Raw genomic sequence first — 26,560 nt, forward strand, 5'->3', positions numbered from 1 at the left:
TTTTAAAATATCAAAATCGTACTACCTATGAGCCCCTAAAGTTCGCTCACGATTTTACTATCACCAATGAAGAACCAACGTAGTACTGGTTTCTCTTGAACAGTACAGGTAATACTGTAGAAAGGGCTAATTGATAAAAAAAAATATAATCTCAAGTAAGCAAAGCAAAGAATCAAACACAAAAAAATATTTTCAAGTAAAATATCTATCCAAAAAATCACACAACGATATTATCATGAAACGAAATCTTGTTTTTCAATAAAAAATTACATTGAAATTACCACTAACAACCAACCAACAACAGTTTTTCATCAAGCAAAAAATAAATATTGAATAAAGAATCTCATTCCTCTTTTGTTTCGTGAATGTCATTAACATCAGGAAGTATAATTAATGAGCATTTCGTAATAGTCACAGCATTCATTATCGCTTTTAAATTGTTTCAAACGATCATCCTTTACTAAAAATTATATTGATTCACCTCATCACAGGGTCCTTGCCCCACCGAAATATCACGTCCATTATGATTTATCATTTAATTAGCAACGTACATCTCTCGTTAGCGGAGCTACCACCCTAAGGTTATCTAAATTCATTTCTACAACCCCGTCTCGATAACCCGGTGAACTAACCCTAACTCAACTTAACTTAACTCAAACCAGGGATTGAGAATCCTTAGTGAGTCTGTTTTTCCTAAAATGGTCGATCTTATATTTTGACCGGGTTGACCTATACTTGATATGATCGGGTTAACTCGTTATCATACCAGGGTTTAAAATTAGGCGTTATCCACGGAAGCAGATTTTCTGACGTGGCTCACTGATTTTTATTAGCCGTCTATTGGTCTATTTCAAATAATCCCGAACAATTACATCTTTTCTTTCTTCCGCCTAGTCTGACATTTTCTTACTTAGATATGTCCATGCTTAGATTCAACCATTTTCGTGAAAAATTTCTAAATCAGTTCACCCTGATTAGTGTCCAGGGATAAATTGGAAAAGAATAATTTAGAGGATGATTGAAATGAATAGCATTCCTCTCAGCCTAGCATTTGTGATTTGATGAGTGATTCTTATATTTTCAAAAATATAGCTCATCTAATTTTGCTAAGGTTAATACAACTATTTACAGATTTACTACGTGTTGACTGATTTCGCTAGTATTGGCTTGATGGCTCCTAATTGATTAGCATGCGAACATGCTACTATAAATGTTTGAGCGGGTTTTGCAAATAGCGGGGTCACTTTCGTTTACACAGTCCTTGAAAGTTCACCTTCTTCCCTTGCGACTCGGGAACATTGCGATCTGGGGCCATCTATTGGACTCTAGTCTTAGGGACGTCTCGCCGTTTGCATCGTGTATTTACAGGCTGAATGAACAATTGTATAATCTTGAAATTGTACATGTACATGATATCACTTTTCTGACAATGATTCTATTGAAATTTTACATCAAAACTATCCACGGTGAAAGTATTCAATGTTTTTATTTCTAAAAAATTTGTGAAAATCGAAATTTCAAAGCGGCCTTTCTTTAGTACTTTTTAAGCACAGCTTTTATTCTGAGAAAAGTCGTCTGTGACGATGTCTGGGACCGCTAGTCTATTTATAAAAACAAGGAAAGGGGGGAGGAGTAACTTAGAAGAAAATGGGTGCTGGGCCTGGGGGTACTAGGTTTACGTGGGACGGATGTGTCCGAGCCAAAAATTGAATATCAACCCAAAGCAAAATTTTTGTCGAAATTCACTCGATTTTTGTCCGAACTTTAAAAAATCACGACCCTTTGAGAGGGGAAATTTTGAATTTCGTGAATTTTGGACCCTTTCAGAGAGTGCATTGGTAATTTATAACCCTTAGAGAGACTTCCCGGTGTGTAAAAATTGGACCCATACAGTATGGCTAGCACATAACCCGGGGGAGTTCTCGATTCAAAAACGGCCTTTGTGATCGGACCCTTTACAGTGGAGAGAAAATTTAGCTATTTGAGGTAAATTTGGGTGAAAAGTCGACCCTTACAGTGTGTTTTTTAACTCTTGACCATTTTAAGGCAGAATATGGTCAGATCTCGGAGATTTTTACAAGTTTGGAACCTTTGTTAGAGTGCTCTTTTTCTCATCTTTGCTGATTTCAACCCTTACAGTGAACTCTGTTGTAATAATGGTTAAAGAACAACATTTTTTCAACAGCAAAACAATTTGGATACTTTCTTGATTATCGTCAAGCTCTAAATCTTTCGAATTTTAGAAGGAAGATGTAATGATTGTTGAGTTGAAAAGTCAAGGACGTAGACTACGTTGTTGTCGAAAACGAGAATTAGAAGAGAACTTTTATAAAAATCACTCGTCATTTGGTTTAATACAAGACATTTCAAGACATTTCTTTCCTTGTTATGTTATGGGAAATTTTATTGGTAAATATTCAAGAATCTCAAGTTTTTTTCGTATGCATTGATAAAAAACTGTTTGGTTATCACAAATTTGCCAGAAGTTGAAAATATTTGGGTCGTGTCATAAGTAGTTTTATGATAAATTCTTAGTTCATCAGATTTGATTTTAGTGTCTTTTATGGAAGAACTCCAAAGTAAAAGTTAATCTGAACATATTTTTGTTGCGTTTTTTCCTTTTAGTGAGGTCTGTTAGCACAAAAATACTTCAGATGGTGATTTAAAGCATGAAATTTGGCACAGATGATCCTTAGAGGGTCTAAAACTTAATTTTAAACAGTAACACCAAATTTTGCCACCTGGCCACCTGCCAGATGACGTCATCAGGTGACTTAGCAAAAATTTACTTTTTTGAAAATATTTAAAATCTGATGGTATCAGCGGAAAGTGCATGAAAATGCTGATGAGAATCGAGGTATAAAAATGCCTTCAAAATCTTCCTATCAAAAGTTATGAAGGTTTAAAGTTTTGTGATGACGTCATCATAAGCCTTTCCAGGCAAAACCTAAAATCCCGTCGTAACGGAACTAGTTGACCAAATTTAGTGTTTTATATATGAGTCCATGTCAAAATTTGAAGTTCCTTCTGATGCTTGGGTCTAAACAACATAGGAAGGCTTAAAACATCCAAAAAAATTAGTTGGTTGTACACTGTGCTCCTGAAGTGAGGAGAACGCTGCGTTGATTTGCCTTGTAAATGTAAAGCTCAAAATCTAAGTTTTAGTATTCTGTAGGATTTAAAGCTTTTAATTCAATTTGAACATCGGAATCGGAAAAAGCAATGAATTTTGATATGAATTCATGTATAAAACATGAAATTTGGTCAATTTGTACCAATATTACGAGGTTTTTAAGTTTCGCCTGGAAAGGCTTATGATGACGTCATCAAAAAACTTTCAACCTCCATAACTTTTGATAGGAAGATTTTCAAGGCATGTTTTATACCTCAATTTTTATCAGCATTTCATGTTCTTTCTGCTGGAACCATCAGATTTTGAATATTTTCAAAAAAATAATTTTTTAACCAGCCACCTGATGACGTCATCTAGCAGGTGGCCAGGTGGCAAAATTTGGTGTTACTGTTTAAAATTAAGGTTTACACCCTCTAAGCAGGATCATCTGTGCCAAATTTCATGCTTTAATCACCATCTGAAGTATTCTTACGTTTTTATGTGCTACCTGACCTCACTACTATTTGATTCCCAAGCCAGTTTCTCCGAAAGTCAGTTCTTTTCCTTTTCGGCTGTTTTGTTTTGATTTTTCCGCCGCTCACCCAGTCCCCCAAAAGTCAACGCAGTCATATTTCCAGGCTAAATAAATATGAAATATCGCAAATATCTCGATGCTCTCGACCAATCAAAACCAAACGCTGATATTTTTTTGGGTCGGCAATAAAAAAAAAGGTCACTCGAATTTCAAACCACACCTTACAATTCAGAACTACATTACTACATAATTTGCTCTCAACAACCAACTTCGTTCCCCGCGAGGCCCGGAATTCCCGAGTTATTTTTCCCGAGTTAAAAAAACCGAGTTAAGAAAAAACCGAGTTATCCCGAGTTGTGACGTCAATTTTGGAATTTAGTGACGTCATTTTTCATTTTTTAACTCGGGAATTTTTGCTTCCTTTAACTTTCCGAGTTATTTTCCATTTTTTAACTCGGGAATTTTTTCTTCCTTTAACTTTCCGAGTTATTTTTCATTTTTTAACTCGGGAATTTTTTCTTCCTTTAGCTTTCCGAGTTATTTTTGAATTTTTAACTCGGGAATTTTTGCTTCCTTTAGCTTTCCGAGTTATTTTCCATCTTTTTAACTCGGGAATTTTTGGTTCCTTTAGCTTTCCGAGTTATTTTTCTTCATAAAAAAACACCAGCTTTAATCTATTGATCGAAACCACAAGTAATAGAAGAAGAATTTTGTGAATGAGTTCTATGGAGGGGGGTACTAAGGCAAGTACGGGTATGTGCCGCCCTTAAGGGTGCCTTTTTTGGACCTTCGAAGGGTCGTAAAAATCACAAAATCTAAGTTCAGTCCCCCTAAGGCTTGTAAAAATAGCCAAAAGTTCCAATAAGGGTCACAAAATCCCGAAAAACCAGTTTTTCCTCGATTTTTGCGGCACATACCCGTTAGCTTGCAACTCTAGTACCCCCGGGCTTCTATGGAGCCGAACGGGTCTTACACGATCCCTCCATTGTTTTTCAATAACACAGAGATGTGCCAAGCCAAGGGTGACTTTTCTGCTTCTACTAAATAAAGCTTTTTTCACATGCACGTAAAATTTTACTTAAGACCTTACGAGAATTTGGTGTTCATTCATTGAAGCGCATTTTAGCTGTAAAGACTGCCATGATTGATTCAAGAATCGTTGCTGATTCATTCAAAATTTTTACAGCGAAGGGGGAAGGACTTTTTCTGAGAATCTTGTCATGTCACTTACAGTATTCTTTTATGAAGTAGGGAGGAAATATCAATTTTGAAATAGCTTTATCACATCACTTACCTGCTGTATTTTTAATTTCGCATAGCGAAAGTATTACAATAGGCTTTCGCGGCGGCGGTGCGGAAAAAAAATTAGAAAACGAAAGTACTTGATACGATGGACGAACTCACTAAAATCAATTTACAAATTACACGCTCGTATAATAACCATGGACGATTTTCGCAGGTTTTCTTTGGATTACGTCATATATCTTTGTGTCTTTAGCTTCACAGTTTTGATTTTTTCTTTATTTTCTTATAAGAATTAAATCAATAACTCTTGATAGACGGTGATATACCTTTCGGTAATCAGTTTTTACTAAGTAAACAAGGGTTGGCGTACAATATGAGCATATTTATTTTTCTTATAAGCATATACTTTATAAGAATCAAATCAATAACTCTTGATAGACGGTGATATACCCTTCGGTGATTAGTTCTTACAAAGTAAACAAGGGTTGGCGTACAATATGAGCATATTTATTTTTCTTATAAGCATTTACTTCATAAGAATCAAATCAATAACTCTTGATAGATGGTGATATACCTTTCGGTAATTAGTTCTTACAAAGTAAACAAGGGACGGTGCACAATATGAGCATATTTATTTTTATTATAAGCATATACTCTATAAGAATCAAATCACTAACTCTTGATAGACGGTGACATACCTTTCGGTTATTAGTTCTTACAAAGTAAACAAGGGACGGCGCACAATATGAGCATATTTATTTTTTATAAGCATATACTTTATAAGAGTTCTTAAAAATTAAACAACAATAGTTCTTAAAATGGTCTTATTTTTTTAGCGATTTTAAGCCTCGTTGTTCTTGTAAAATTGTTTCATCAAGGCTCGATGTAAAGTAGATTTCAGATTAGCTTCAATCTCTACTTCTTCTTTTTCCTATGTAGTTCAAATTGTAGGCGAAATTTTCGACTTCAAGTCGTCTTGTTTTAGATTTACACAGTATTTATGCTGTAAGATTTTTGAAGAGCTTACACTTTGTTTATCTAGCAGGTTTTAACTTTAGTTCTTGTTTTTCAATTATTCAAAAGAGATAGAAAATAGAAAATATTTGCTATCTTTATATTCACTTGTTTGTTGATTATTCATTTTATTCAAAGCAGGTTAAGGTTTTTCTAGTTGGTAATGGATGGTTATGTCTTTGATTTTGGTTTTTCGGGATTTTGTAGTCTGAATCGCAGACCTCTACAAAACCACAGGTAGTATATAAGGAGCACGAATCCGTTAGTGGATGCCAGCAGCCTAGGGATTTTGTGACCCTATTGGAACTTTTGGCTGTTTTTACAAGCCTTAAGGGGGACTGAACTTAGATTTTGTGATTTTTACGACCCTTCGAAGGTCCAAAAAAGGCACCCTTAAGGGCGGCACATACCCGTACTTGCCTTAGTACCCCCCCTCCATATAGAACTCATTCACAAAATTCTTCTTCTATTACTTGTGGTTTCGATCAATAGATTAAAGCTGGTGTTTTTTTATGAAGAAAATAACTCGGAAAGCTAAAGGAACCAAAAATTCCCGAGTTAAAAAAATGGAAAATAACTCGGAAAGCTAAAGGAAGCAAAAATTCCCGAGTTGAAAATTCAAAAATAACTCGGAAAGCTAAAGGAAGAAAAAATTCCCGAGTTAAAAAATGAAAAATAACTCGGAAAGTTAAAGGAAGCAAAAATTCCCGAGTTAAAAAATGGAAAATAACTCGGAAAGTTAAAGGAAGCAAAAATTCCCGAGTTAAAAAATGAAAAATAACGTCACTAAATTCCAAAAATGACGTCACAACTCGGGATAACTCGGTTTTTTCTTAACTCGGTTTTTTTAACTCGGAAAAAATAACTCGGGAATTCCGGGCCTCGTTCCCGCGCATTATCAGCTTTTTTAGAGATATATTCTCGTATTCTCTGGCGTCCATCTTGTCCATCAGAGCAATGTCAATTGAATACTATATATATATCCAACCTCGAGTTCCGAACCAAGCCGATTTCCTGACCATGTATATTTCTAGTGACTATGATCAGAGTAGTGTAAATAAAGCTCACAACGAATATGGTGTTCTAAGTCAACCAATGAAAACGCGCGATTTGACTTTTCGAATGTTTTGAATTAAAGCGCGGGAAAAAAATCGAATGTTTTGAAAACGATCCCATTTTTAGACCGGGCATCAAATCGACAAGAGACAAGAAAAGGAAGACCAGGGAAGAGAAACCGAAAACTTATTAACCCTCGGAGGAGGAATTTTGACAAGGTAAGAATTTGTTCTTAACATGGAGATAGAGAACTATCATAACGGGGGAAAAGTCATTACTCGTTATTTCTTTGCTTCTCAGCTACCTGAGCTGATGCACATGATACATTTATTAGCTTTTATTGCTTTTTCTTCAGCAATAATCTTTCTTCTTCTGTTTCTTATTAATATTAGGGAAAATGACTTCGTGCTTGCTTAAAACAAGGGAAAAATGTAACTTCTTATAAAAAATGTTCGTGAAACTAACAACTTGTGACAAAAAGTAAAAAAAAACTAGAACGATGAAATTAGGAAAGTCAGTTTTTGTTCTTATAAATAACACGACATTTTCATTCAGAAAGTAATGCATGTTTTTATAAAAATGGTAGATGCTTACAACGGGATTGTAAACAGACGGTTATTTTGAAAATCAGCTGATAATTTTTCTTGACTGCCGAGAGAAAGCTTTTTGATTTGATGTTAGATGATTTTTTGCATTCGCTTTTTCATTACTACTGCTTGACAAGATTTAAATGCTGTTATATGTAATCATTTGATATGGAAGTATCTAGATGTCAATATTTACCCTAAAACCTATGCTAGTTTTAAAAGACACAGATTCATGTAATATTCAGATTTGAAGGAAGCAAATTTTTATTTACTTGTTGCTTGCCTTGCATCTATTGTTTAAAACTTATACTTGAAAGCTTTATCAACATGCCTTTTATCTGGGGTAAGTAGCAAAGTTTTTGACTGGACCTGACTGATGCGTGATGGTAGAAAACTGTACAAGAAAAAAAAACAGGTTGACAAGAAAGATTTTTTAACATGATCCATGGTATAGCCCAAACTTTTTAGGCCAGGCTTTCAAAGCCAAAATTCTTTTGTATATAGCCCAAACTTGAACCGAACATCAATGTTTGTTCGGGCCAAAATGATGTTTTGCTATTTATTTTGGTCCAAACATCTCATAAAACACAGAATGTCCAGTGTTGAATAACAATTTTCACAATGTAACACGGGAATTTTTTTCATAAAGATATCTGGGGTGTCGGAATTAGGCAGGGCTGTCGGATTTAGGACCACTCACGGTACTTTCACAGCAAGGAAGGGAAAAGAAAGAAAAAATGCTTCATAAATGAAAGGGAAAAAGTGATAACGGGGGACAATATTTCCAAAAGGAATAGAATAGAAGATCTTTGGTATGACAAGACAAGACAGACTATAGATCATCCAGAGTAATGACATCAGCATCATAGAGCATAGAACTTTTGCACGACAAAAAAATGAGAGATTTTGAATTGGTAACCTGAGATTAGATCATGTGTTTCCTGCCCACCACGCTGAAGCTCTTAAGCTCTCAAATTTGGAAGGACAGAGGGTCGTCTAATAGGACTGGGAATGACAACAAAGTTACATGATTGTGTTTTAAAAATAGGGCACCGTATCAGGAAAATTCCAGCGCACAACAAGATTTTTGTTGTAGAATTTTCTACGAGAGGACTTTTTTCCTCAGATGGTTAAATTTCAAGAGCCTTCAAAGGTTTACAGTGCCTGTAAAAAAATACGACCCACTGTTATCAGGTTATAATTTGGCTGTTTTAGCTCAGAAAAATGTAATTCAGCAAAAATTGGTTAGAATTTTGGAGTTGTTGTTATATTGGGTACCCCTGAAACTCCTCTCATAGACAGGACAATCTCTCGATACAAAAAAATTTCAAGCTTTGTCAAACACCTTTAACTCTAAGTGGCAATGAAATGATGGGTAAGTTTTACCTTTTTGAGATTAGCATTTTATAAAGTTGATGGTTAAAAGGAGAACTCAGTTAGATGATAAGAATTAAGACAATACTAATACTAATCCACTACTATTATAACAATGTAATAATAGTAATTATTTCAAATTGAAGGTATCATTTTTGAAATTGACCAAATATTTTATATTTTTAGCAAAGAAGACGTCCTTGTTTGACGAGGTCAGCCTCGACATGTTCTATCCACAAGGAATACAACTCTCTCGCAAAGAAAAACTCAGCTTGATATGGTAAATTTTTGGTTTTTTTAACAGTCTTTTAATAAAATTTGAGTTTCACAGACTTTTTGAATGACAATCATTTCAATAAGATGCGAGCGATCGCTCTTGCGCTCAGTAGAGCGCTCGTCAATCTCGTATTGTGGGCGAAAAGAAGCTTGCGTTAATTAGGTTTCCATCATAATAAAGTTATCTTTGTTTAAGGGTGATCTCGCAGCTGATAAGCTCAATTGAATATGGGAATGATAGACTTTATGATATAGATATAGATAAGGGAAGAATCTATATGATTACATCAAAAATATTTCCGGGTAGCGTATTTTAGAAATCGCGCGCCCAAAATTTGATTGACGTGAGCGATTTGGTAAAAAATTTCTCAAATCATTTACATGATCAATTCATCGATCACGTTTCATTTCATTCGTGGAAAGGCCTGAATGATATGTTTATCAGAAAATGAAAAGATTAGAAAGGGTTAGAAATTTTAAGAACTTGTTGGTGACACGTGTAATCATAAAGGTAATTTTTGTCAGAGTATGAAAACGACTGCACATAGACGTGAAGGTTTTAAGAGAAGAAACATGTGATGAAACTCTCAATTTTCTGCAAAATTAAGTTGATTCTAATATTGTTCTAATCCTGTAAAATTTTATCATTTCTTTATAGGCTTGCATCTAACTATGATCCAGAAAAGTACAAAAAAATCATATCATCTCGTGATTGTGAGGGAGCCAATATTGTACAAATTTGGTATGAACAGGGTTTTCCAGGGTTTTTTTAGTTTTTTTTGTTAAGTTAAGAAAATATAATCCAATTTTTAAGAGAAAAGGGGTTTAAGGATTTAGCCATAGTAGAGTCTCGAAGCAGTCCCACCTTATTGTATTTCCAAATAATATGTTGGAAATTTGTTGTAATATTATATTATATGAAAAGAAACGAGTAATAAAAGATGTAATATTTTCAAAAAAGATTGTCACCTAGTTTTCAGGTATAAACTATCAACTAATGAGAGCCAAAATTTCTGTTTCATTGCCTCTTTTGAAATATTTTTATTTGTCGTTTACATAGTTCTGCGATCACCAATCCAAAGTATCCACATGCATTGCGTCTGTCTGCTCAACTTCTACTTGGAACTGTCAGAGTCTATCGCACCAAAACTCGAATGATTCTACGTAAGTATCAATCAGAAGAAAAAAAGGTCAAAACACAAAAGAACATTCTACATTTAATGTTTCTAAATGTCAATTCTTTAGTCAAACTCGTCAAATTGAAGCTCCTTTGGCAGCTACAAGAGATCTTTTTACTATACCTAGACAAAGCTCCGTCAAGGAACCAAAATTGAATAATAAAATTAAAAAATATAAATTTAACTTCTATTTTTAAATGATTTTTGTAGAATTGGCAGAGTCGATGATGTTGAAACTAAGCTCAATGCTGAAGGAGGCTACTCTGAGAAATTCTGAACCAAATGTTATTGGGTTGGCAAGGTTTGAACATATTTTTATTATCAACTTCAGTTTGAGCTAGAATCTGGCAACATGTGTCTGTCTGTCTGTCGCAAAAACTTTAGTGCAGCTTGGAGGATTAAAAAAAGTCAGATTTGGCTGAAATTTAACACATTGGTTCCTCGGGTGAATATCTTGGGGTGTTTTTTCATTTTTCAAAAATTTTGAATTTAAGAGCCTGGGCACTAGTTTTTTGTTTGTTTTGCTACCACTGGGCATTAAAGAATTGTAAGCCATGGAAGACACCCCTGTCTTTTACAGCTCGAGTGAATTTTCTTCCCAAAGCGGGGGAAAAATCTTTTATCGAAATCCCAATGGGGATGAAAAAGCCCAGTGCGTTGCGCACGTTCGACTTTTTTGAATCCTTTGCTCACAATTGACAATCATTATTTGTCTAGAAAAGTGGAGAAATTCCTTTTAATAATAACAATATGAAATCTTTTATCCAATTTTAAGAGTAGCGTTTTGGAAATCATTCTTCAAATGAGGTTGGACTATTACCCAAGAGAAAACGATTGATAGTGACTCGTCAGTGACTAGGTTAATTAAGGCATAAATACTAAAAAAATTCGTTTTTTTTGATTCGCTTTCCCCTTGAATTTGTTAAAGTTTGTAAATTTTTCGAATTTTTGGTCTCACAAAAGTTTGTACGCCCATAGTAAGTGGAGCAATAATCATTTCTTTCACCTTATGCAGATCAGAAGCTATCACTATGGTGGACGGTTGCATCAGTATCATCGACTACTCCTTGGAACCAGTTTATTATGACCCCCAAATGATCATGCACATGGTATGAAAAACTTTCTCTTGTGTCTTTGGTTTCTGATTTTAGCGGAGACAAAAGAGGCTGTAACCTTTTGATAGAATTCGAATTATAGAGGATTTTTGTGCCTGTTGAAAAGATATTCAAGAGAGGAATATTATCAAATAGAAAAAAAAAAGAAATGAAGATAGAAAACGAAAAAGAAATATTGCGACAGACTTTGTCTTCCAAATATTTTTTTGTCCAAAGTTCGAGGCTTTACAGTTAACATTATATTTGTATTTAAACTAAGTAACACTCTCAGGGCCATCAACACATCTATTGCTTCCATAGTATGGGACATGATTAAAAAACAATTAAAATGCATTTAAATGACCAAAAAACAAAAAATGCCATTTAAATAAAGTTCATTATAAAAAACTAATGATACTTTATTACATTGGAAGGTTTTATCTCCTCGATTTTTAAAACCTTTAAAATTTTGAGAGAGAAAATAATTCACATATCTCCAAGGTGAGCAGCCTCTGGCCCATACAATAATGTTGATAAGAAAAGTCGGCAAAAAACCTATATAACTTCATAGTAAGTAGACTCGCACTAATTCAAACTTCTATTTTTCGAATTTTTCTATAATTTAAACGAATGAGACTTCCCGTTCAACCTCGAATTAAAGATAGTTAAAGTCTATTCACGATAAGTGTGCACTCTTTTTTCATTTACCTATAACTTTTGAAGGAATTCTTCAATCTTTATAAATTTGGTACCATTGGAAAGATATTAGTGAGTGGAACAATTTGAAATAAAAAAAACTTTAAAAAGATTATAAAAATGAAGATGAAAATGAAAAAGAAAAAAATGAAGATCTTGTAGAAAAGTGCTATAACTATCATTTTCACTGAAGTAAATCCTTAATCATCGAACGTCATCACTGTGAAAAAAATTCTCAAAAATAATCATTCAGTCAAAAGATATCAAACAAAGTTATAAGCTGATTGACGTCTAAAAACGCTGTTTTCTGCAGTTTTTTGCTGTTTTTTGGGGTCAATCACTTATTAACTTTGTATCATAACTTTATATTGAATAAATATTTTGATGAAATTTTTTCACAGTGATGATCTCCTAAGATCAAAAAATCTCTTCAGTGAAAATGAAAGTTATAGCACTTTTCTACAAGATCTTCATTTTTTTCTTCTTCATTTTCATCTTCATTTTTAGAATTGTTTTAAAGATTTTTTTATTTCAAATTGTTCCACTCACTAATATCTTTCCGATGATACCAAATTTATAAAGATTGAAGAATCCCTTCAAAAGTTATAGGTAAAAGAAAAAAGAGTGCACACTTATCGTGAATAGACTTTAATTCTAAACCTAATTAATTGATTGTGGTGTCTAAACCTTGTCCTTAGGTCCTTTGGCATAAACCACCACCCAGGATATTAACTCAAATTCATCGGGAAAACTTCCTTAATATGAAAAATATTATAAAGTACCACAATGGAGAAAAAACTTTCTCTAGAATATCAGCAGCTTTCAAAGCATGGTTTATGCTGTCCACATTGGGAATGTTATAGATATATGCCACCGCTCTCATTTCGTTTAACAAAGAGATTAACAACAAACAAATCCAACTGACCGCATCCAATCGTTTCAATAGAAACATTGTTCGCTTGTAAGGGTTCACTCTCCGGTGAAGATACGAAAACAATGCAAATGCTGAGGTGATATATAATATGCGATATATTGGGTTCGTCAAGAAGACAGACAGGCCTGCAACAATAAAACGTTCCATTAAGCGCCAAGCTTCCCACCAAAAATATTTCTCCTTGTATGGCAATTCGAATATTTCAACTAATCGACCATCGGCTTTTTGGTATGCTTTTTGAGTCTCTGTTTTGGAGATTTTTTTACAAATAATCATCAGAATACCTATAAATGGGAACGTCAAGTAAATCAAGAATTTCAAACGTGACATCTCTCCATTTTTGAGCTTTCCATAACCAAGGCCTACAGATAGAGGGAACGGGAAAACCCATAGTATCAAAAATATAATATTTGCAATCTGCCAAGGTTGATAACATTCAATACTCCCTTCGATGTAAAGAAATTGCTTGTTATTCATTGTCTTGCAGTTAATGAAAGTAAATGCAGTGTGGCAAATGTTTTTGTAAGAAAAAGCCAAAATGATGTAATAACCTACGTAAAACCTTCCAGTAAATAGATTTTTGTCTTTGTTTGAAAATTTCAGTGAGTATAGGCTTTTGCAAACTGCAAGAGAACCCAGCACTGTCAGAGCCATCACTAGAGGATTCATGAGTCCCATTAAAAACTCTTGCATTATAATGGTTGCTCCATTGACAGGGCATAAATTTTCAAACTCTGTTCTGCCTTTTGCTATCCAATCTATGTTGAAAATTTGGTCAACAAAAATGTTTTCATTATTGCTTAAATTTTTGACGATGATAAGAGCTTTCAGCTGATAAAATGTCATGATGATATTGAAAGTGGCTGACGCAGATATCTCCTTGTCGTTAGTAGAATCTTTTTTCTTCGCTACTTCTCTTTCAGCCTCGTCTTTCCGACTGCAGCATAATTTATATTTGAAGCAAACAATCAGCTTGATCAAGAGATATTTGACATCGTTTGCGAAAGTCAATATTAATGCAAGGCTTATTGGAACAGATAGAAAGAAAGTCCAAAATATGTATTTCTTGTGCGGAGAGCATTTTGAGTCATGAACACATCTTTTGTTGAAGTTTACAAAATAACCCTTCTCACATTGTCCGCAGAACGGTCCGGTTCTTTTGAAATTGCAAGTTGTTGGCGATACACAAGTGGAGCTATCTTTATTGCAGCAATAGTCGCCAGGGCAGAGTATAAATTCAAATTCGTTCTTCGTATTCATAAAACCATAGAAGTTGTCACGAGCTTTGATTGCACCATGTTCACAGGATGCTCCTGTGGGACAATTTTGACATTGCAACATAGTATTTTGTAGGTTTTCCAGTATAACACTTTTTGATTTATCAATCTTTGTTGTTATGTTGAATTCTCTTCCGGCTGAAATAACTGGATAAGTTTTTTTATCACATCTTTCGCAAGAAAGGGACAACGATTTTTTAGTTCTCGTCTGCTTATTCAGCATAACATTAAAGTTTTTTGGACACTGGATGGTCAAATTTGTCAAGTTACTTGACATTTGATTTTGGAATTCCCAATTCATTATGTCGAATTTTAAAGAAAGCGACGTCTCAACTTTGGTATGGAAATTATCCATATACAATTCTGTATCGATTATGTCCATCGCTCTTTCAAACTCCAATAGCTCATTTAACTTCACTAATATGTTCTTGAGATGCAAGGTTGAGGTTGCCTTTGCATTTATAAATTTTATTTGTCCAAAGACTCTGTTACCGACTGATTGAAAATCTGACAAATTGATCTTAGAATACAACACTTTAAATGCGGTAGCATATGAATTATTTTCCAACTGCGTATCTTCAAGAGTCAGAACGGAATTGTCAACAAAAAGTATGTTTTCGTCTGCCGTACTTCTCACCATTTGAAATTTTGTGATGGTAACCTGGCATGACCCTGTGAAAGTGAAAACATTAGGACTAGCTTGACCGAGAAACATCACATTCATAACCTTGGTTTCATCAAGAGTTGTTTTTTCAAGTTTTAGTACACTTTTACTGGCATCGACGAGATTCCCAATTTTATCATTTGCCATACTCAAATTTTGAATAATAGCATTACCAAATTTGATCTCGAAGCAATGATTAATTATAGATGTATTTTCTACTCTTAAATTTGTAACAACTAGCTTTGCCACACTCTTCTCGTTCCCTTCGAGCTGTACAAAGTTGGCAATTAGTGAGTTTTGAATCAATAATCTGCTGATAATTGCTTGGTCGTCATTCGAAACTAGAAATGTTTGCCTCAATGTCATATTGAAAGTGTAGACATCAAAAATATCTACAGAACCAGTTGTATGAAAGGCGTAATCTAAGATACTGTCTTTAATTCGCACACCATTGATTGCCACCTTTCCTTTAGAATTTAGAAGTATGATAGTTTCTGGCGCATGGGTATCGATGATTGAAATGTTTTTTATTTCTAATAGTAAACCTGCTCTTGATTCGATCAAAGCTTCAGCATTGGTATTGACATTAATAAATTGTACTTCCTCAAATATCACTCTTGCTTCAGCGAACCAAAAGATAGACGGTTTGTCTGAACTTGATGATACCCAGGTTGAGTTGACGATTTTTAGATGTTTCACACTTACAGTGTTTGTAAATGAATAAACAAAAATATCAAAGCAGCTAACCCTGTGTATCTGGATGTCAGATAAAGTCAAAGTGGTAGATTTATGTGCCACAAACATTTCTCGAAATTCAGTATCGTTGATGCTCAGTTTATTGATAACAAGTTTTTTTGAAGGCGAGCTTATCTTGAACAGGGCATTATGTTTTGTGGACATCTTCGAATTTGTGATTTGTAAGTTATCAATACGCACCTCAGACTGTATGAATTTGAAGTAGTCGTCACTTATTATGGCTTTCTGGATAATGACGTCATCGATTTTGATATTTGTGATGTTTAGTTGACTATCTTGGATCAACATTACTCTAACAAGAAAACTCGATGTCAATTGAATGTCAACAATCTTGCCGGTGGACTTGTAAGCGAACAGAAGCATTTTAAATAAAGCGTGTGTTATTTTGCAGTTATTGATGCTGTAGTCTCGGACACGATCAAGATATATCAAAGAGCTTTCAGAAGGAATGATGATAATATCATAAGCTGAGCTAAGACTGTCTCCAGCGTAAATGTTGGCAAGCTTGTTGAGGTTAATCGGTTCCAAAATTGTCTTTCTTGAATTGCGTTCTGAGGAATAGAATACTTTGTCCACTTTAAAATAAAAGTCCTTGGAAATTTTCGGAAAGTTTTTTTCGATCAAGCAACTCTCTATACGAACAATCGATATATTTTTTATCCAAATTCGTCCACCTTCAATCTTCGATTCAAAGATACCAACACGGCCTTGCGACATTGTGTTTTCAGTACCGTCAATGCTCAACAAAGAGAAGTCGTTGATATGTAGATAGTTCCAATATTTCTTATTGTGATACTTTGGCTTTTCTTCCAAGTAGTGTTGTGATTTGAGAAGACTCTTTCTGATATCGATGAAAACGTCACCCTGGGTTTTCAAAAGAATAAATTTCGTCCGATAGGTGTAAATCGAAGCATTTTGAATAATAATTCTCATATTTATACTGCCGGCAGTCACCGAGACGAGGTAGATGTTGTCTAGATTAACAGAATCGATTTGAATCTCAATCGCTTTTGTGCTTCCTTCATCCACTCCAATGAATGCTTTACCATTTCCAAACACTATTGGATTCATGCCATGATGATCATCTTTAATAAATTTCAAAGATACAACAGCGCTTGTATTTCTAAATTGAAACGGTCCTGTCAAACTGTACTTGAAGCTTTCAGTCAGCGATGTTTCGAAAACCAAGGTAATATTATCATGCTCTCTTTGATTGAGAACATGATCAATAGTTTTACATTTTTCTGATGAGCTTCCGCAATTCTGTTGATCCTTTCCAGTCGGTGACAGGTGAATGATTTCTCCTTAAAAAGTAAAAAGCGCAAGCCATTATACAAGGAAGTTAATACTATGGATGATTAACACTCCCTTACTACTCTACAAGTATGATCTGTCGTGGTAATTCTTTTTGCCATAACTTTGTTTCTGGAACGAATAAACATATTGGACAAAAAAAGAAATTTAAATTAGAAAATTCCAACGAGGCAATCAAAGAATAAAAAGGAACGAAACTTACCATTTATTTCAATGAAAAAAGCAAAGATAAACAAAAGCCCTGTACTGTTCCAAGTCATCTTTTCCAGTTTCGACTGAATCGGTTAAAAAATTCAGGTGAAAACGATCGATCTATTTTAATATATTTTATTCCAAAGTTTATTTGTTTTTCATTATATTGACCAACAATTCGATATTCAATTATTTCTCATCCCACTTTTATCACAATATCGTTTTTGGGAAAATGTTATGAAAATAATAGCTTTTTTCTCTGTGGGATATATTTTCGAAAAGCGCAGTTGGAAGATTTTTTTATAATTGGTTTTTATTAATTGGGAAAACAGAAGAACATCTGTAAGGGGGTTTGGGTGTGAAAATCGTAATTGAAATTTCTCCCCTGTTGATTTTTTAAAGAAAAACAATTTAAAATTAGGTTATTCAAGAAATAAAAGTATAACAATGACAGTGTACGTACGTACTAATCTTTTCTATTGAAATAAATTTATCACAAAAATACACACCCTGTTGTTAACCACTCGAAGAATAAATCAAAAATCGTCCCCAATTATAATTTTAAAAGAAGAATAAAACTACTCTTCTATAAATTCTGCATTTAAAAAACTTGCGTTTCACGCCTCCATGTGAAAACTAATGGCATAAATTTACTAGGTCACAGTGTGGATCTAAACCACACTGAAACGACCGCCTTCCTTCACGCATCACGCACGCTCGCGAAAGAGCGCGTGCACATTGTTAACGCCTACATGTCATCTCCAGTACATTTTAGATTATTCATTGAAAACAGATTACAATATAGTCATTTTTCACGTCTCGATTATTCAATTACGAATAAAAGACATTCAGGGAAAAAAAAGAGAAACACCTGGGTAATCTAGTTAAAAAAACCGAAAGTAAATGGTAGACAAAGTAATGAGCCAAGGCAAAACGAGATTAGCGTACCACTATGAAAGAAACCGCCTCCGGCGGTCGATTAGCTTCATATCCCTTATTGCGCATTCGTCAAAATTGCAAAGTATCCGTTAGAGATGTCTTTACGCTTAGCTCTTTCAAAATACAACGTGGAAATTTTGCAGAATGTAACACTCAGTACAACATAATGACGCATTGTTTCACTTTTATTTTTTTATATAGAAATTATTATGACGAAATGAAAACTAGATTTTTCAAAATATATCTACCTATTGTCCAATTCTATGTAAGAACCTTCTTAATGAGGCTGAAAAAACCCCGGAAAATCCGAAATAATCCTTCCCTCGCTCGAGCTAGTAGCGGGGATTACATTAAATTGTTTTAGTCTCAAGTCGAATATTTAGAGCAAATATACCCTTTGGATTAGTTCTTTGTCATGATTTTAGTGCAAAATTTCTTTGGCTCAACGACTAGAATTGCATCGAAAACGGCTCTGGTTACAAGAAATGACTAAAATCTTCCTTTTCAAACCCAATCAATAGTGGTACTTAAGTATTAAAGTCACAAGTTTCTAATAAACGCCCCTCCTCTAGATGGGGCGCTCATTCTAAGGGGGCGTTTAAAAGTAGGGGGCGTTTATTCGAAGTAATACGGTAATAGGCTTCAAAGTCAAAAAATTAATCTAAACATTTTTTAACAATAAATGAAATTATGAAGTACCACAATGGAGAAAAAACTTTCTCTAAAATATTAGCAGCTTTCAAAGCATGGTTTATGCTGTCCACATTGGGAACGTTATAGATATATGCCACCGCTCTCATTTCGTTTAACAAAGAGATCAACAACAAACAAATCCAACTGACCGCATCCAATCGTTTCAGTAGAAACATTGTTCGCTTGTAAGGGTTCACTCTCCGGTGAAGATACGAAAATAATGCAAATGCTGAGGTGATATATAATATGCGATATATTGGGTTCGTCAAGAAGACAGACAGACCTGCGACAATAAAACGTTCCATTAAGCGCCAAGCTTCCCACCAAAAATATTTCTCCTTGTATGGTAATTCGAATATTTCAACTAATCGGCCATCAGCTTTTTGGTATGCCTTTTGAGTCTCTGTTTTGGAGATTTTTTTACAAATAATCATCAGAATACCTATAAATGGGAACGTCAAGTAAATCAAAAATTTCAAACGTGACATCTCTCCATTTTTTAGCTTTCCATAACCAAGGCCTACAGATAGGGGGAACGGGAAAACCCATAGTATCAAAAATATAATATTTGCGATCTGCCAAGGTTGATAACATTCAATACTTCCTTCGATGTATAGAAATGGCTTGTTATTCATTGTCTTGCAGTTAATAAAAGTAAATGCCGTATGACAAATGTTTTTGTAAGAGAAAGCCAAAATGATGTAATAACCTACGTAAAACCTTCCAGTAAATAAATTTTTGTCTTTGTTTGAAAATTTCAGTGAGTATAGGCTTTTGCAAACTGCAAGAGAACCCAGCACTGTCAGAGCCATCACTAGAGGATTCATGAGTCCCATCAAAAACTCTTGCATTATAATGGTTGCTCCATTGACAGGGCATACATTTTCAAACTCTGTTCTGCCTTTTGCTATCCATTCTATGTTGAAAATTTGGTCAACAAAAAGGTTTTCACTATTACCAAAGTTTTTGACTTTAATAAGGGCTTTCAGCTGATAAAATGTCATGATGATATTGAAAGTGGCTGGCACGGATATCTTTTTGTCATCAGAATATTTTAGTTTCCCAGCTACTCTTCTTTTGATTTTCCTTTTCTGCCGATGACATATTCTGCAATTGATGCGAATCATCAGTCTTATGAAAAAATATTTAATGTCGTTTGCGAATGTCAATATAAATGCCAGGGTGATTGGAACAGATAGAAAGGAAGTCCAAAATATGTATTTCTTGTGCGGAGAGCATTTCGAGTCATGAACACATCTTTTGTTGAAGTTTACAAAATAACCCTTCTCACATTGTCCGCATAAAGGACCGGTTCTTTTGAAATTGCAAGTTGTTGGCGATATACAAGTGGAGCTATCTTTATTGCAGCAATAGTCACCAGGGCAGAGTATAAATTCATATTCGTTCTTCTTATTCATAAAACCATAGAAGTTGTCACGAGCTTTGATTGCACTATTCTTACACGATCCTCCTGTGGGGCAATTTTGACATTTTAAGATAGTATTTTGTAAGTTTTCCAGAATAAAATCTTTCGATTCGTCAATCTTTGATGTTATGAATTCTCTTTCAGCTGAAATGACTGGATAAGTTTTTTCTTCACATCTTTCGCAAGAAAGGGACAACGATTTTTTAGTTCTCGTCTGCTTATTCAGCATAACATTGAAATTTTTTGGACACTGAATGGTCAAATTTGTCAAGTTACTTGACATTTGATTTTGGAATTCCCAATTCATTATGTCGAATTTTAAAGAAAGCGACGTTTCAACTTTGGTATGGAAATTATCCATATACAATTCTGTATCGATTATGTCCATCGCTCTTTCAAACTCCAATAGCTCATTTAACTTCACTGATATGTTCTTGAGATGCAAGATCGAGGTTGCCTTTGCATTTATAAATTTTATTTGTCCAAAGACTCTGTTACCGACTGATTGTAGATCTGACAAATTGATCTTAGAATACAACACTTTAAATCCGGTAGCATATGAGTTATTTTCCAATTGCGTATCTTCAAGAGTCAGAACTGAATTGTCAACAAGAAATATGTTTCCGTCAGCTCTACTTCTCACCATTTCAAATTTCTTGATGGCAACCTGACATACTCCTGTAAAAATGAAAACATTTTGTTGAGCTTTACTCAAAAACATCACATTCACAATATCTGTTCCATTGAGGAATGCTTTTTCGAGCTTTATGACACTTTTGGTCGCTTCGAAGAGATTTCCAATTTTAGCATTCCTCATGCTCAAATTTTGTATGTTTGTGGCGCCATCTTTTATCAAGAAACCATGATTGATAATGAAGCTATTTTCTATTCGAAAATTGGTACCTGTTAGCTCTGCTAAAGTTTTTTCGTTGCCTACAACTGTCACCAATCCAGAAAGCACAGAATCTTTTATGGTTAAGTTTCCGACAATAGCTTTTTCCCCGGACATTAGAAATTGTTCTCTTAGTGTTGTATTGAGTACCGAAACATCAGCAATCTCTGCGTTATTATTCGTCATATTGAAAGCACACTGCAAGGTACTGTTTTCCAATCGTAAACTCACTACTTGTAATTTTCCTCGAAAATCTACGAATATGTTGGTTTCTGGGACATGAGTATGGATGATATCAATATTTCTCATTACTACATGACAATAGAGTTTCGAACTGAAAAGAGCCGTTGCGTCGGTGTTTGTTTTTTCAAATCGAACTTTATTGAATGTTGCTCTTGTCTGAATGAGCCAGAAAATAGATGATGGGGGTCTTTCTGTTAATCCAAAACTGGAATTTACGATCTTCATATTTTTCACGCTAATAGTGGTCGTAAATGTATAAAAGAAACGACCTAGAAATTTGATGTTGTGCATTTGAATGTCAGATAAAGTCAGTACGGCATGAGCCCACGTTTTAAACATTGTTCCTTTGAATTCTGTATCATTGATAGAGAAATTATTTAACACAAGTTTTGATAGACGCGATAAATGAAAGAACCTGCTTCGTGACATGTTTGAATTTGTGATTTGTAAGTTGTCGATAAATACCTCCGATAGTGTCAATTTGAAGTGTTCATCCATAGTCCATGATTTCGTTGAATATTTGGTAATAATGTTGTCAATTTTCATATTGGTAATACGTAGGTTACTCAGTCGAATGAAAAGTATTCTGCTAAGGAAGCTAGATGTTAAATCGATGTTTGCAACCCGACCAGTCGATTTGTAAATCGTCATAAATTGAGCCAATATAGCTTGTGTTATAGTACAGTTGGTGATACTGTAATCGTTCACATTTTCAAGATATATAACTGATGATTGATGTGGTACAACTACAATATCAAAATCTGATCTAAGACATTTTCCTTGGGAATGTTTGGCAAATACATTGAGGTTGATTGGCTCAAAAATTGGAGTCCTGAACAAGCTATTAGAAGAAAACTGTTGATTCACTTCAAAGTAAAAGTCTTTCGGAAATTGTGGAAAGTTTTTCCCGATGGTGCATTGCTCCATACGAAAAGTCTGTACATTCTTTATCCTAATTCGGCCACCTTCAATCTTTGTTTCAAAGATACCAACACGGCCTTGCGACATTGTGTTTTCAACGCAGTCAATGCTCAACAAAGAGAAGTCGTTGATATGTAGATAGTTCCAATATTTCTTATTGTAATACCTTGGCTTCTCTTCCAAGTAGTATTGTGATTTGAGAAGACTTTTCCAGAGGGAGATAAAAACTCCCCCTTTATGATTCAACAAAGAAATAAATCTTGTTTGATTTACAAGGATAGATGCATTTTGAATGACGATTGTTATTTTTGCCTTACTGTCTGTTACATTGATAAGATAGACTTGGTCTAAATTAACAGAATCGATTTGAATTTCAACCTCTTTCGTGCTTACTTTACCCTCTCCTATGAATACTCTGCCATTCCCGCGCAATATTGGATTTCTTCCCTGTTTCCCATCTTTGATAAATTTCAAAGATACGGCGCTTGTATTTCTAAATTGAAACGGTCCTGTCAAACTATACTTGAAGCTTTCAGTCAGCGATGTTTCGAAAACCAAGGTAATATTGTCATGCTCTTTTTGATTGAGAACATGATCAATAGTTTTACATTTTTCTGATGAGCTTCCGCAATTCTGTTGATCCTTTCCAGTCGGTGACAGGTGAATGATTTCCCCTAAGAAGTTGAAAAATGAAAGATTTTTAAAACACTCACTAAGGAAACTTTTTACAGGAAAAGCTCTGGGGTAATTTTTTATAGGCTCAAAGTTCGTTTAAAGTAGCAGCTAATACTAACTTTAGAACAAATAACCTTTAATATTTATCGAACTTGTTTTTTTCTATGAGCGAGTAATAACTGCTTGGTATAAAAAGGAAAAAATAACGGGTCAAGAACCACTCTCTGTGCGCATGACCGACTGACCAGTTGTAATTCCCATTATCCTTGCATATTAAAATCCGTTTTATTTTTAAGGAACGGGACGGGTTTTAGAAGGTAACTTACCATTTAGTCCGATGAAAAGAACAAAAAGAACCGTCAACCTCATCCTCATCCTCGTTTTACACTTTGACGACTGGCTTAATTCAAGGCTTTGGATTGAAATGAAAAAGTACTAGGTTCTTCGTTTTTTTTTTACGCGGTCTAACTTTCTTTCGCAGAGGTGCATTAATTTTCTCATTTTCTAAAAGAGGCTGATTACTGATATCATGATGATAGCATTGTTTGAATCGTTTCTTCGTTTTTCCTTTTAATTACAAGTTCTAGAAAATTAGCTTCTTATCGTTTCGGAAAGGTTTTTCTATACAAAACACACAGTCGGTCGATGACTGTTTCTATTGATCTTTCTAACTGCTGTTCTATGGTGTCTAAATTCAAATTTAAAATCCAAATAAACAGACTTCTTTTCTTTAAATGATGGTTTTTATTAGTTGAATGACTGTGTGAAGTACTTATAAAGTATATCTTTAAATAGCTTCTGCTCGAAGTATAATATTTTCCCATTTCAAACGGTGAAGAATTAACAGTCATCTGTTTGAAACAGTCCTCACAATCTAACTCTTTCTATGGAAATTCTGTCCGTCTTTTTTCTACTTTCGCCAATCTCCAACTGGCATTGTTATCCGTGTAATTCGCCATGCACTTAGATAATGACTTTCTTAACTTTTATAACCACCACTGTATAAAAAGTGGAGAAGGTCTCCCACTTTTCCTTCTAACAGACATTTTTGTACCCTCAAATATTAAGGCTTGAAACTTGAAGGAAAAATACTTGCCATTATAGAAAGAAAGAATGGTTAAGATTTAAGAAGATTAAAGTTTCAGGACAGAACAAACTTTTACATTGGACCAAAAAACTTTGAAGATGGGATAAAAGTTTTTCTTTTGAAGTGTTTCTATATAACTATAAACATATATCTTTCCTTTCCTTTCCTTTGATGTGTAGAATGAAGATGACATGTTTTTGGTCAACGGTAGTAATAATTCACCCTTCGCCTCTCCTATCAAAATCAATAATAAGAAAGAACCAACCACACCCAAGAAAGCCAGTCAAAGTCCTCTGGTCGTTAGCAACCGACAAATTAGTATCACTGAAGATTTATTGTCTCCAAGCAGACCAATTCAGGTATTTGACATAACTATTTAACATGTCAGAATCTCGCTTGTTAAAACAAGTACTTATAATACCGTCCTCGATTTTGCGGGTCAAAACGGCGGGTTATATTCGAATTCCCTTCAGTTCCCTCGCCGGCCTCAAAATTTCAAATACATATACTCGCTATTAACGTAAGTGTTAGTATCAGATTATTCTTTGAAGTAATAAAACTTTTCACCTTGGATTTTTACTTACTTAGGTTCCTGGCGAAGACGATTTTGGTGCCAACACTTTCGGGCCTGCTCCTGACGGATTTCTTGAAGATCTAAACCTAGAAGGATTACAGTATGAAAAACAACTTTACCTTCCTTGTTATTTCATCATCTCCGTTATAAAATTGCAGAAAGATTAAAGACTATTTTACATGGTTCAAGGCTCGGTCATTTATTTTAATATATAAAACTTTTAGTTTTACCTTTTATTAAGTTTTATAAACGTTTAAGATTTATACCGATCATTCAAATAGGACCAGTGTCTGTATTCTGAACATTTTGAAAGGAAATTATCTATCAGTTTCTATCGGTGTTTTGATCAGGGATGAGCTGTTACCACCAGTGTTTGAAGATGAAGAACTGAATGACATTGAGAAGCCGAGATACAATCAAGATGAAGTGGCCAAGAAGAGGCGAAGGCTGATCGATGGTAAGCTTAGGAGATTTATAATTAAATGCTGTATGCATTACTTTTGGAAGGCTTTATCTGAAAACTAATTTTTTAAATCAATCTAGTAACTTGAACTTTCGCACAATTTTTAACATTACTTTGGCCATAATACACTTATAACGATTGATAAATGTAGCATGATATCAAATGGTTCACAAATTTTTTTTTACTGACAAAAAAATAGTTCTTTTCTCACAAATGTGTTTTAAATTAATTTATAACTACTATTTTACCTCACGTAGATATAATGATTGACGAACTAGGAGATCAAGCGCAAGAAGCAATCGAACCAGTCGATCTCGATCAACTTTTACAAGACGCCAAGAACATCAACTTTCCCACACTCGGTAACAAAAGCTCTGAAGATGAACAGCGAATGGAATTACCAGAGCCAAGTAAACTTACACCAATAGAAGAAATTTCTTTTCCTGCAGTCGAAGACGGGGATTTGGTAGAGGAGATAGGTGCACTTGGTATGAACACAGGTCTCGATGCTGGTGTGTTGGAAGAAGAACAAACTACTTTCACTGCCATAAGAGAAGGAGGCGAACAAAAAACAGTTATTGGGGTGAGTTTTCTGAATTCTAATTTCAATCCGATTTCAAACATCTTTTAAAATTCCAAATACAGATGATAAAGCGAGCGCTGTGACTTTATTTTAGAATCCTAAAATCCTTCCAATGTCAGAAGTTCTTTTTAAATACTCTAAATCACCTGGATTACACTTCGTAGCATCGCGAGAGTTATATCTTAATATACTTAACCTTCCAATAAGCACCCTTAAGACTTTTAATCAAGTAGTTATTGATTGTATTACTTGTAAGACTACAGATGCGGATTTTTAACTCTTGATTTTGTTTTTAATCAATTCAGGAGCCAGTTGACTGGGAAAACCAACTTTTCACACCAGCCGATGCTATCATATTGAAACCAACGAAAGCTCATCCTAAAAAGAAACGCAAATTGCAAATCGATAAGAATACAACGCTTTCGGGAGAAGATATCCGAAATAACTTGGCGAATCCTGATAGTTTAGTTACTGTGCCGGTATGTTAAATTTTTTTTATCAATATCTATGTTCCGTTACAATTTTGATCTGATGAAGTGCATAGTTTTTTCCGATTCGATAGGGAATATGGTTTACGCAAGGCTTTGAATTTAATTTTTTTCTATAATTCTTTCAAATTGCGTTTTTTTTTTCAAGGAAAAATCAAGTGATATTTTTAAACTTGTTGCCCAACCTGATTTTTAGATAAGTGCTGGCACTATGTTACCTGGCGCAAAAGAATTGTTCAATAAACCCTTGTTAGCAGGTAAACGATTTATGA

The 26,560-nt window shown here is 34.4% G+C and overlaps 2 protein-coding genes across 2 annotated transcripts in view; one reads left to right on the forward strand and one right to left on the reverse strand.

Annotated features, from left to right (window-relative positions):
- The first annotated feature begins 7,852 nt into the window (after positions 1-7,852).
- The window catches only part of LOC136813573 (double-strand-break repair protein rad21 homolog), a 29,255-nt gene continuing 10,547 nt past the window's right edge, over positions 7,853-26,560 (forward strand). The window contains exons 1-12 of the mRNA XM_067070078.1: positions 7,853-7,892; positions 9,110-9,203; positions 9,858-9,941; positions 10,260-10,363; positions 10,588-10,678; positions 11,393-11,486; positions 24,360-24,539; positions 24,769-24,854; positions 25,105-25,211; positions 25,475-25,800; positions 26,106-26,279; positions 26,485-26,545. Coding sequence (XP_066926179.1) covers positions 7,877-7,892; positions 9,110-9,203; positions 9,858-9,941; positions 10,260-10,363; positions 10,588-10,678; positions 11,393-11,486; positions 24,360-24,539; positions 24,769-24,854; positions 25,105-25,211; positions 25,475-25,800; positions 26,106-26,279; positions 26,485-26,545 — 1,417 coding nt within the window. The 5' untranslated portion in view covers positions 7,853-7,876. The remainder of the gene's footprint in view (positions 7,893-9,109; positions 9,204-9,857; positions 9,942-10,259; positions 10,364-10,587; positions 10,679-11,392; positions 11,487-24,359; positions 24,540-24,768; positions 24,855-25,104; positions 25,212-25,474; positions 25,801-26,105; positions 26,280-26,484; positions 26,546-26,560) is intronic.
- Positions 11,569-16,296, reverse strand: LOC136813578 (uncharacterized). The gene is made up of 3 exons (XM_067070081.1): positions 14,235-16,296; positions 12,950-13,385; positions 11,569-11,587 (listed from the first exon to the last, which is right to left on the reverse strand). Exons 1-3 carry the CDS (start codon positions 16,159-16,161, stop codon positions 11,569-11,571), a joined length of 2,382 nt encoding a protein of 793 aa, XP_066926182.1. The 5' UTR covers positions 16,162-16,296.

Source organism: Clytia hemisphaerica, unplaced genomic scaffold (genome assembly GCF_902728285.1).
Source record: "Clytia hemisphaerica strain Z4C2 unplaced genomic scaffold, Clytia hemisphaerica genome assembly, whole genome shotgun sequence".
NCBI classification, from domain to species: Eukaryota; Metazoa; Cnidaria; class Hydrozoa; order Leptothecata; family Clytiidae; genus Clytia; species Clytia hemisphaerica.

Excerpts from the sequence above, each read along its gene's own strand:
- LOC136813578 (XM_067070081.1), bottom strand. The coding sequence starts at position 16,161 with ATGCTTCTGTTCGCTTACAAGTCCACCGGCAAGATTGTTGACATTCAA. Across the intron at positions 13,386-14,234 it reads CGGACCGTTCTGCGGACAAT|GTATTCTGATGATTATTTGT; the intron begins GTGAGAAGGGTT and ends TCCCATTTATAG.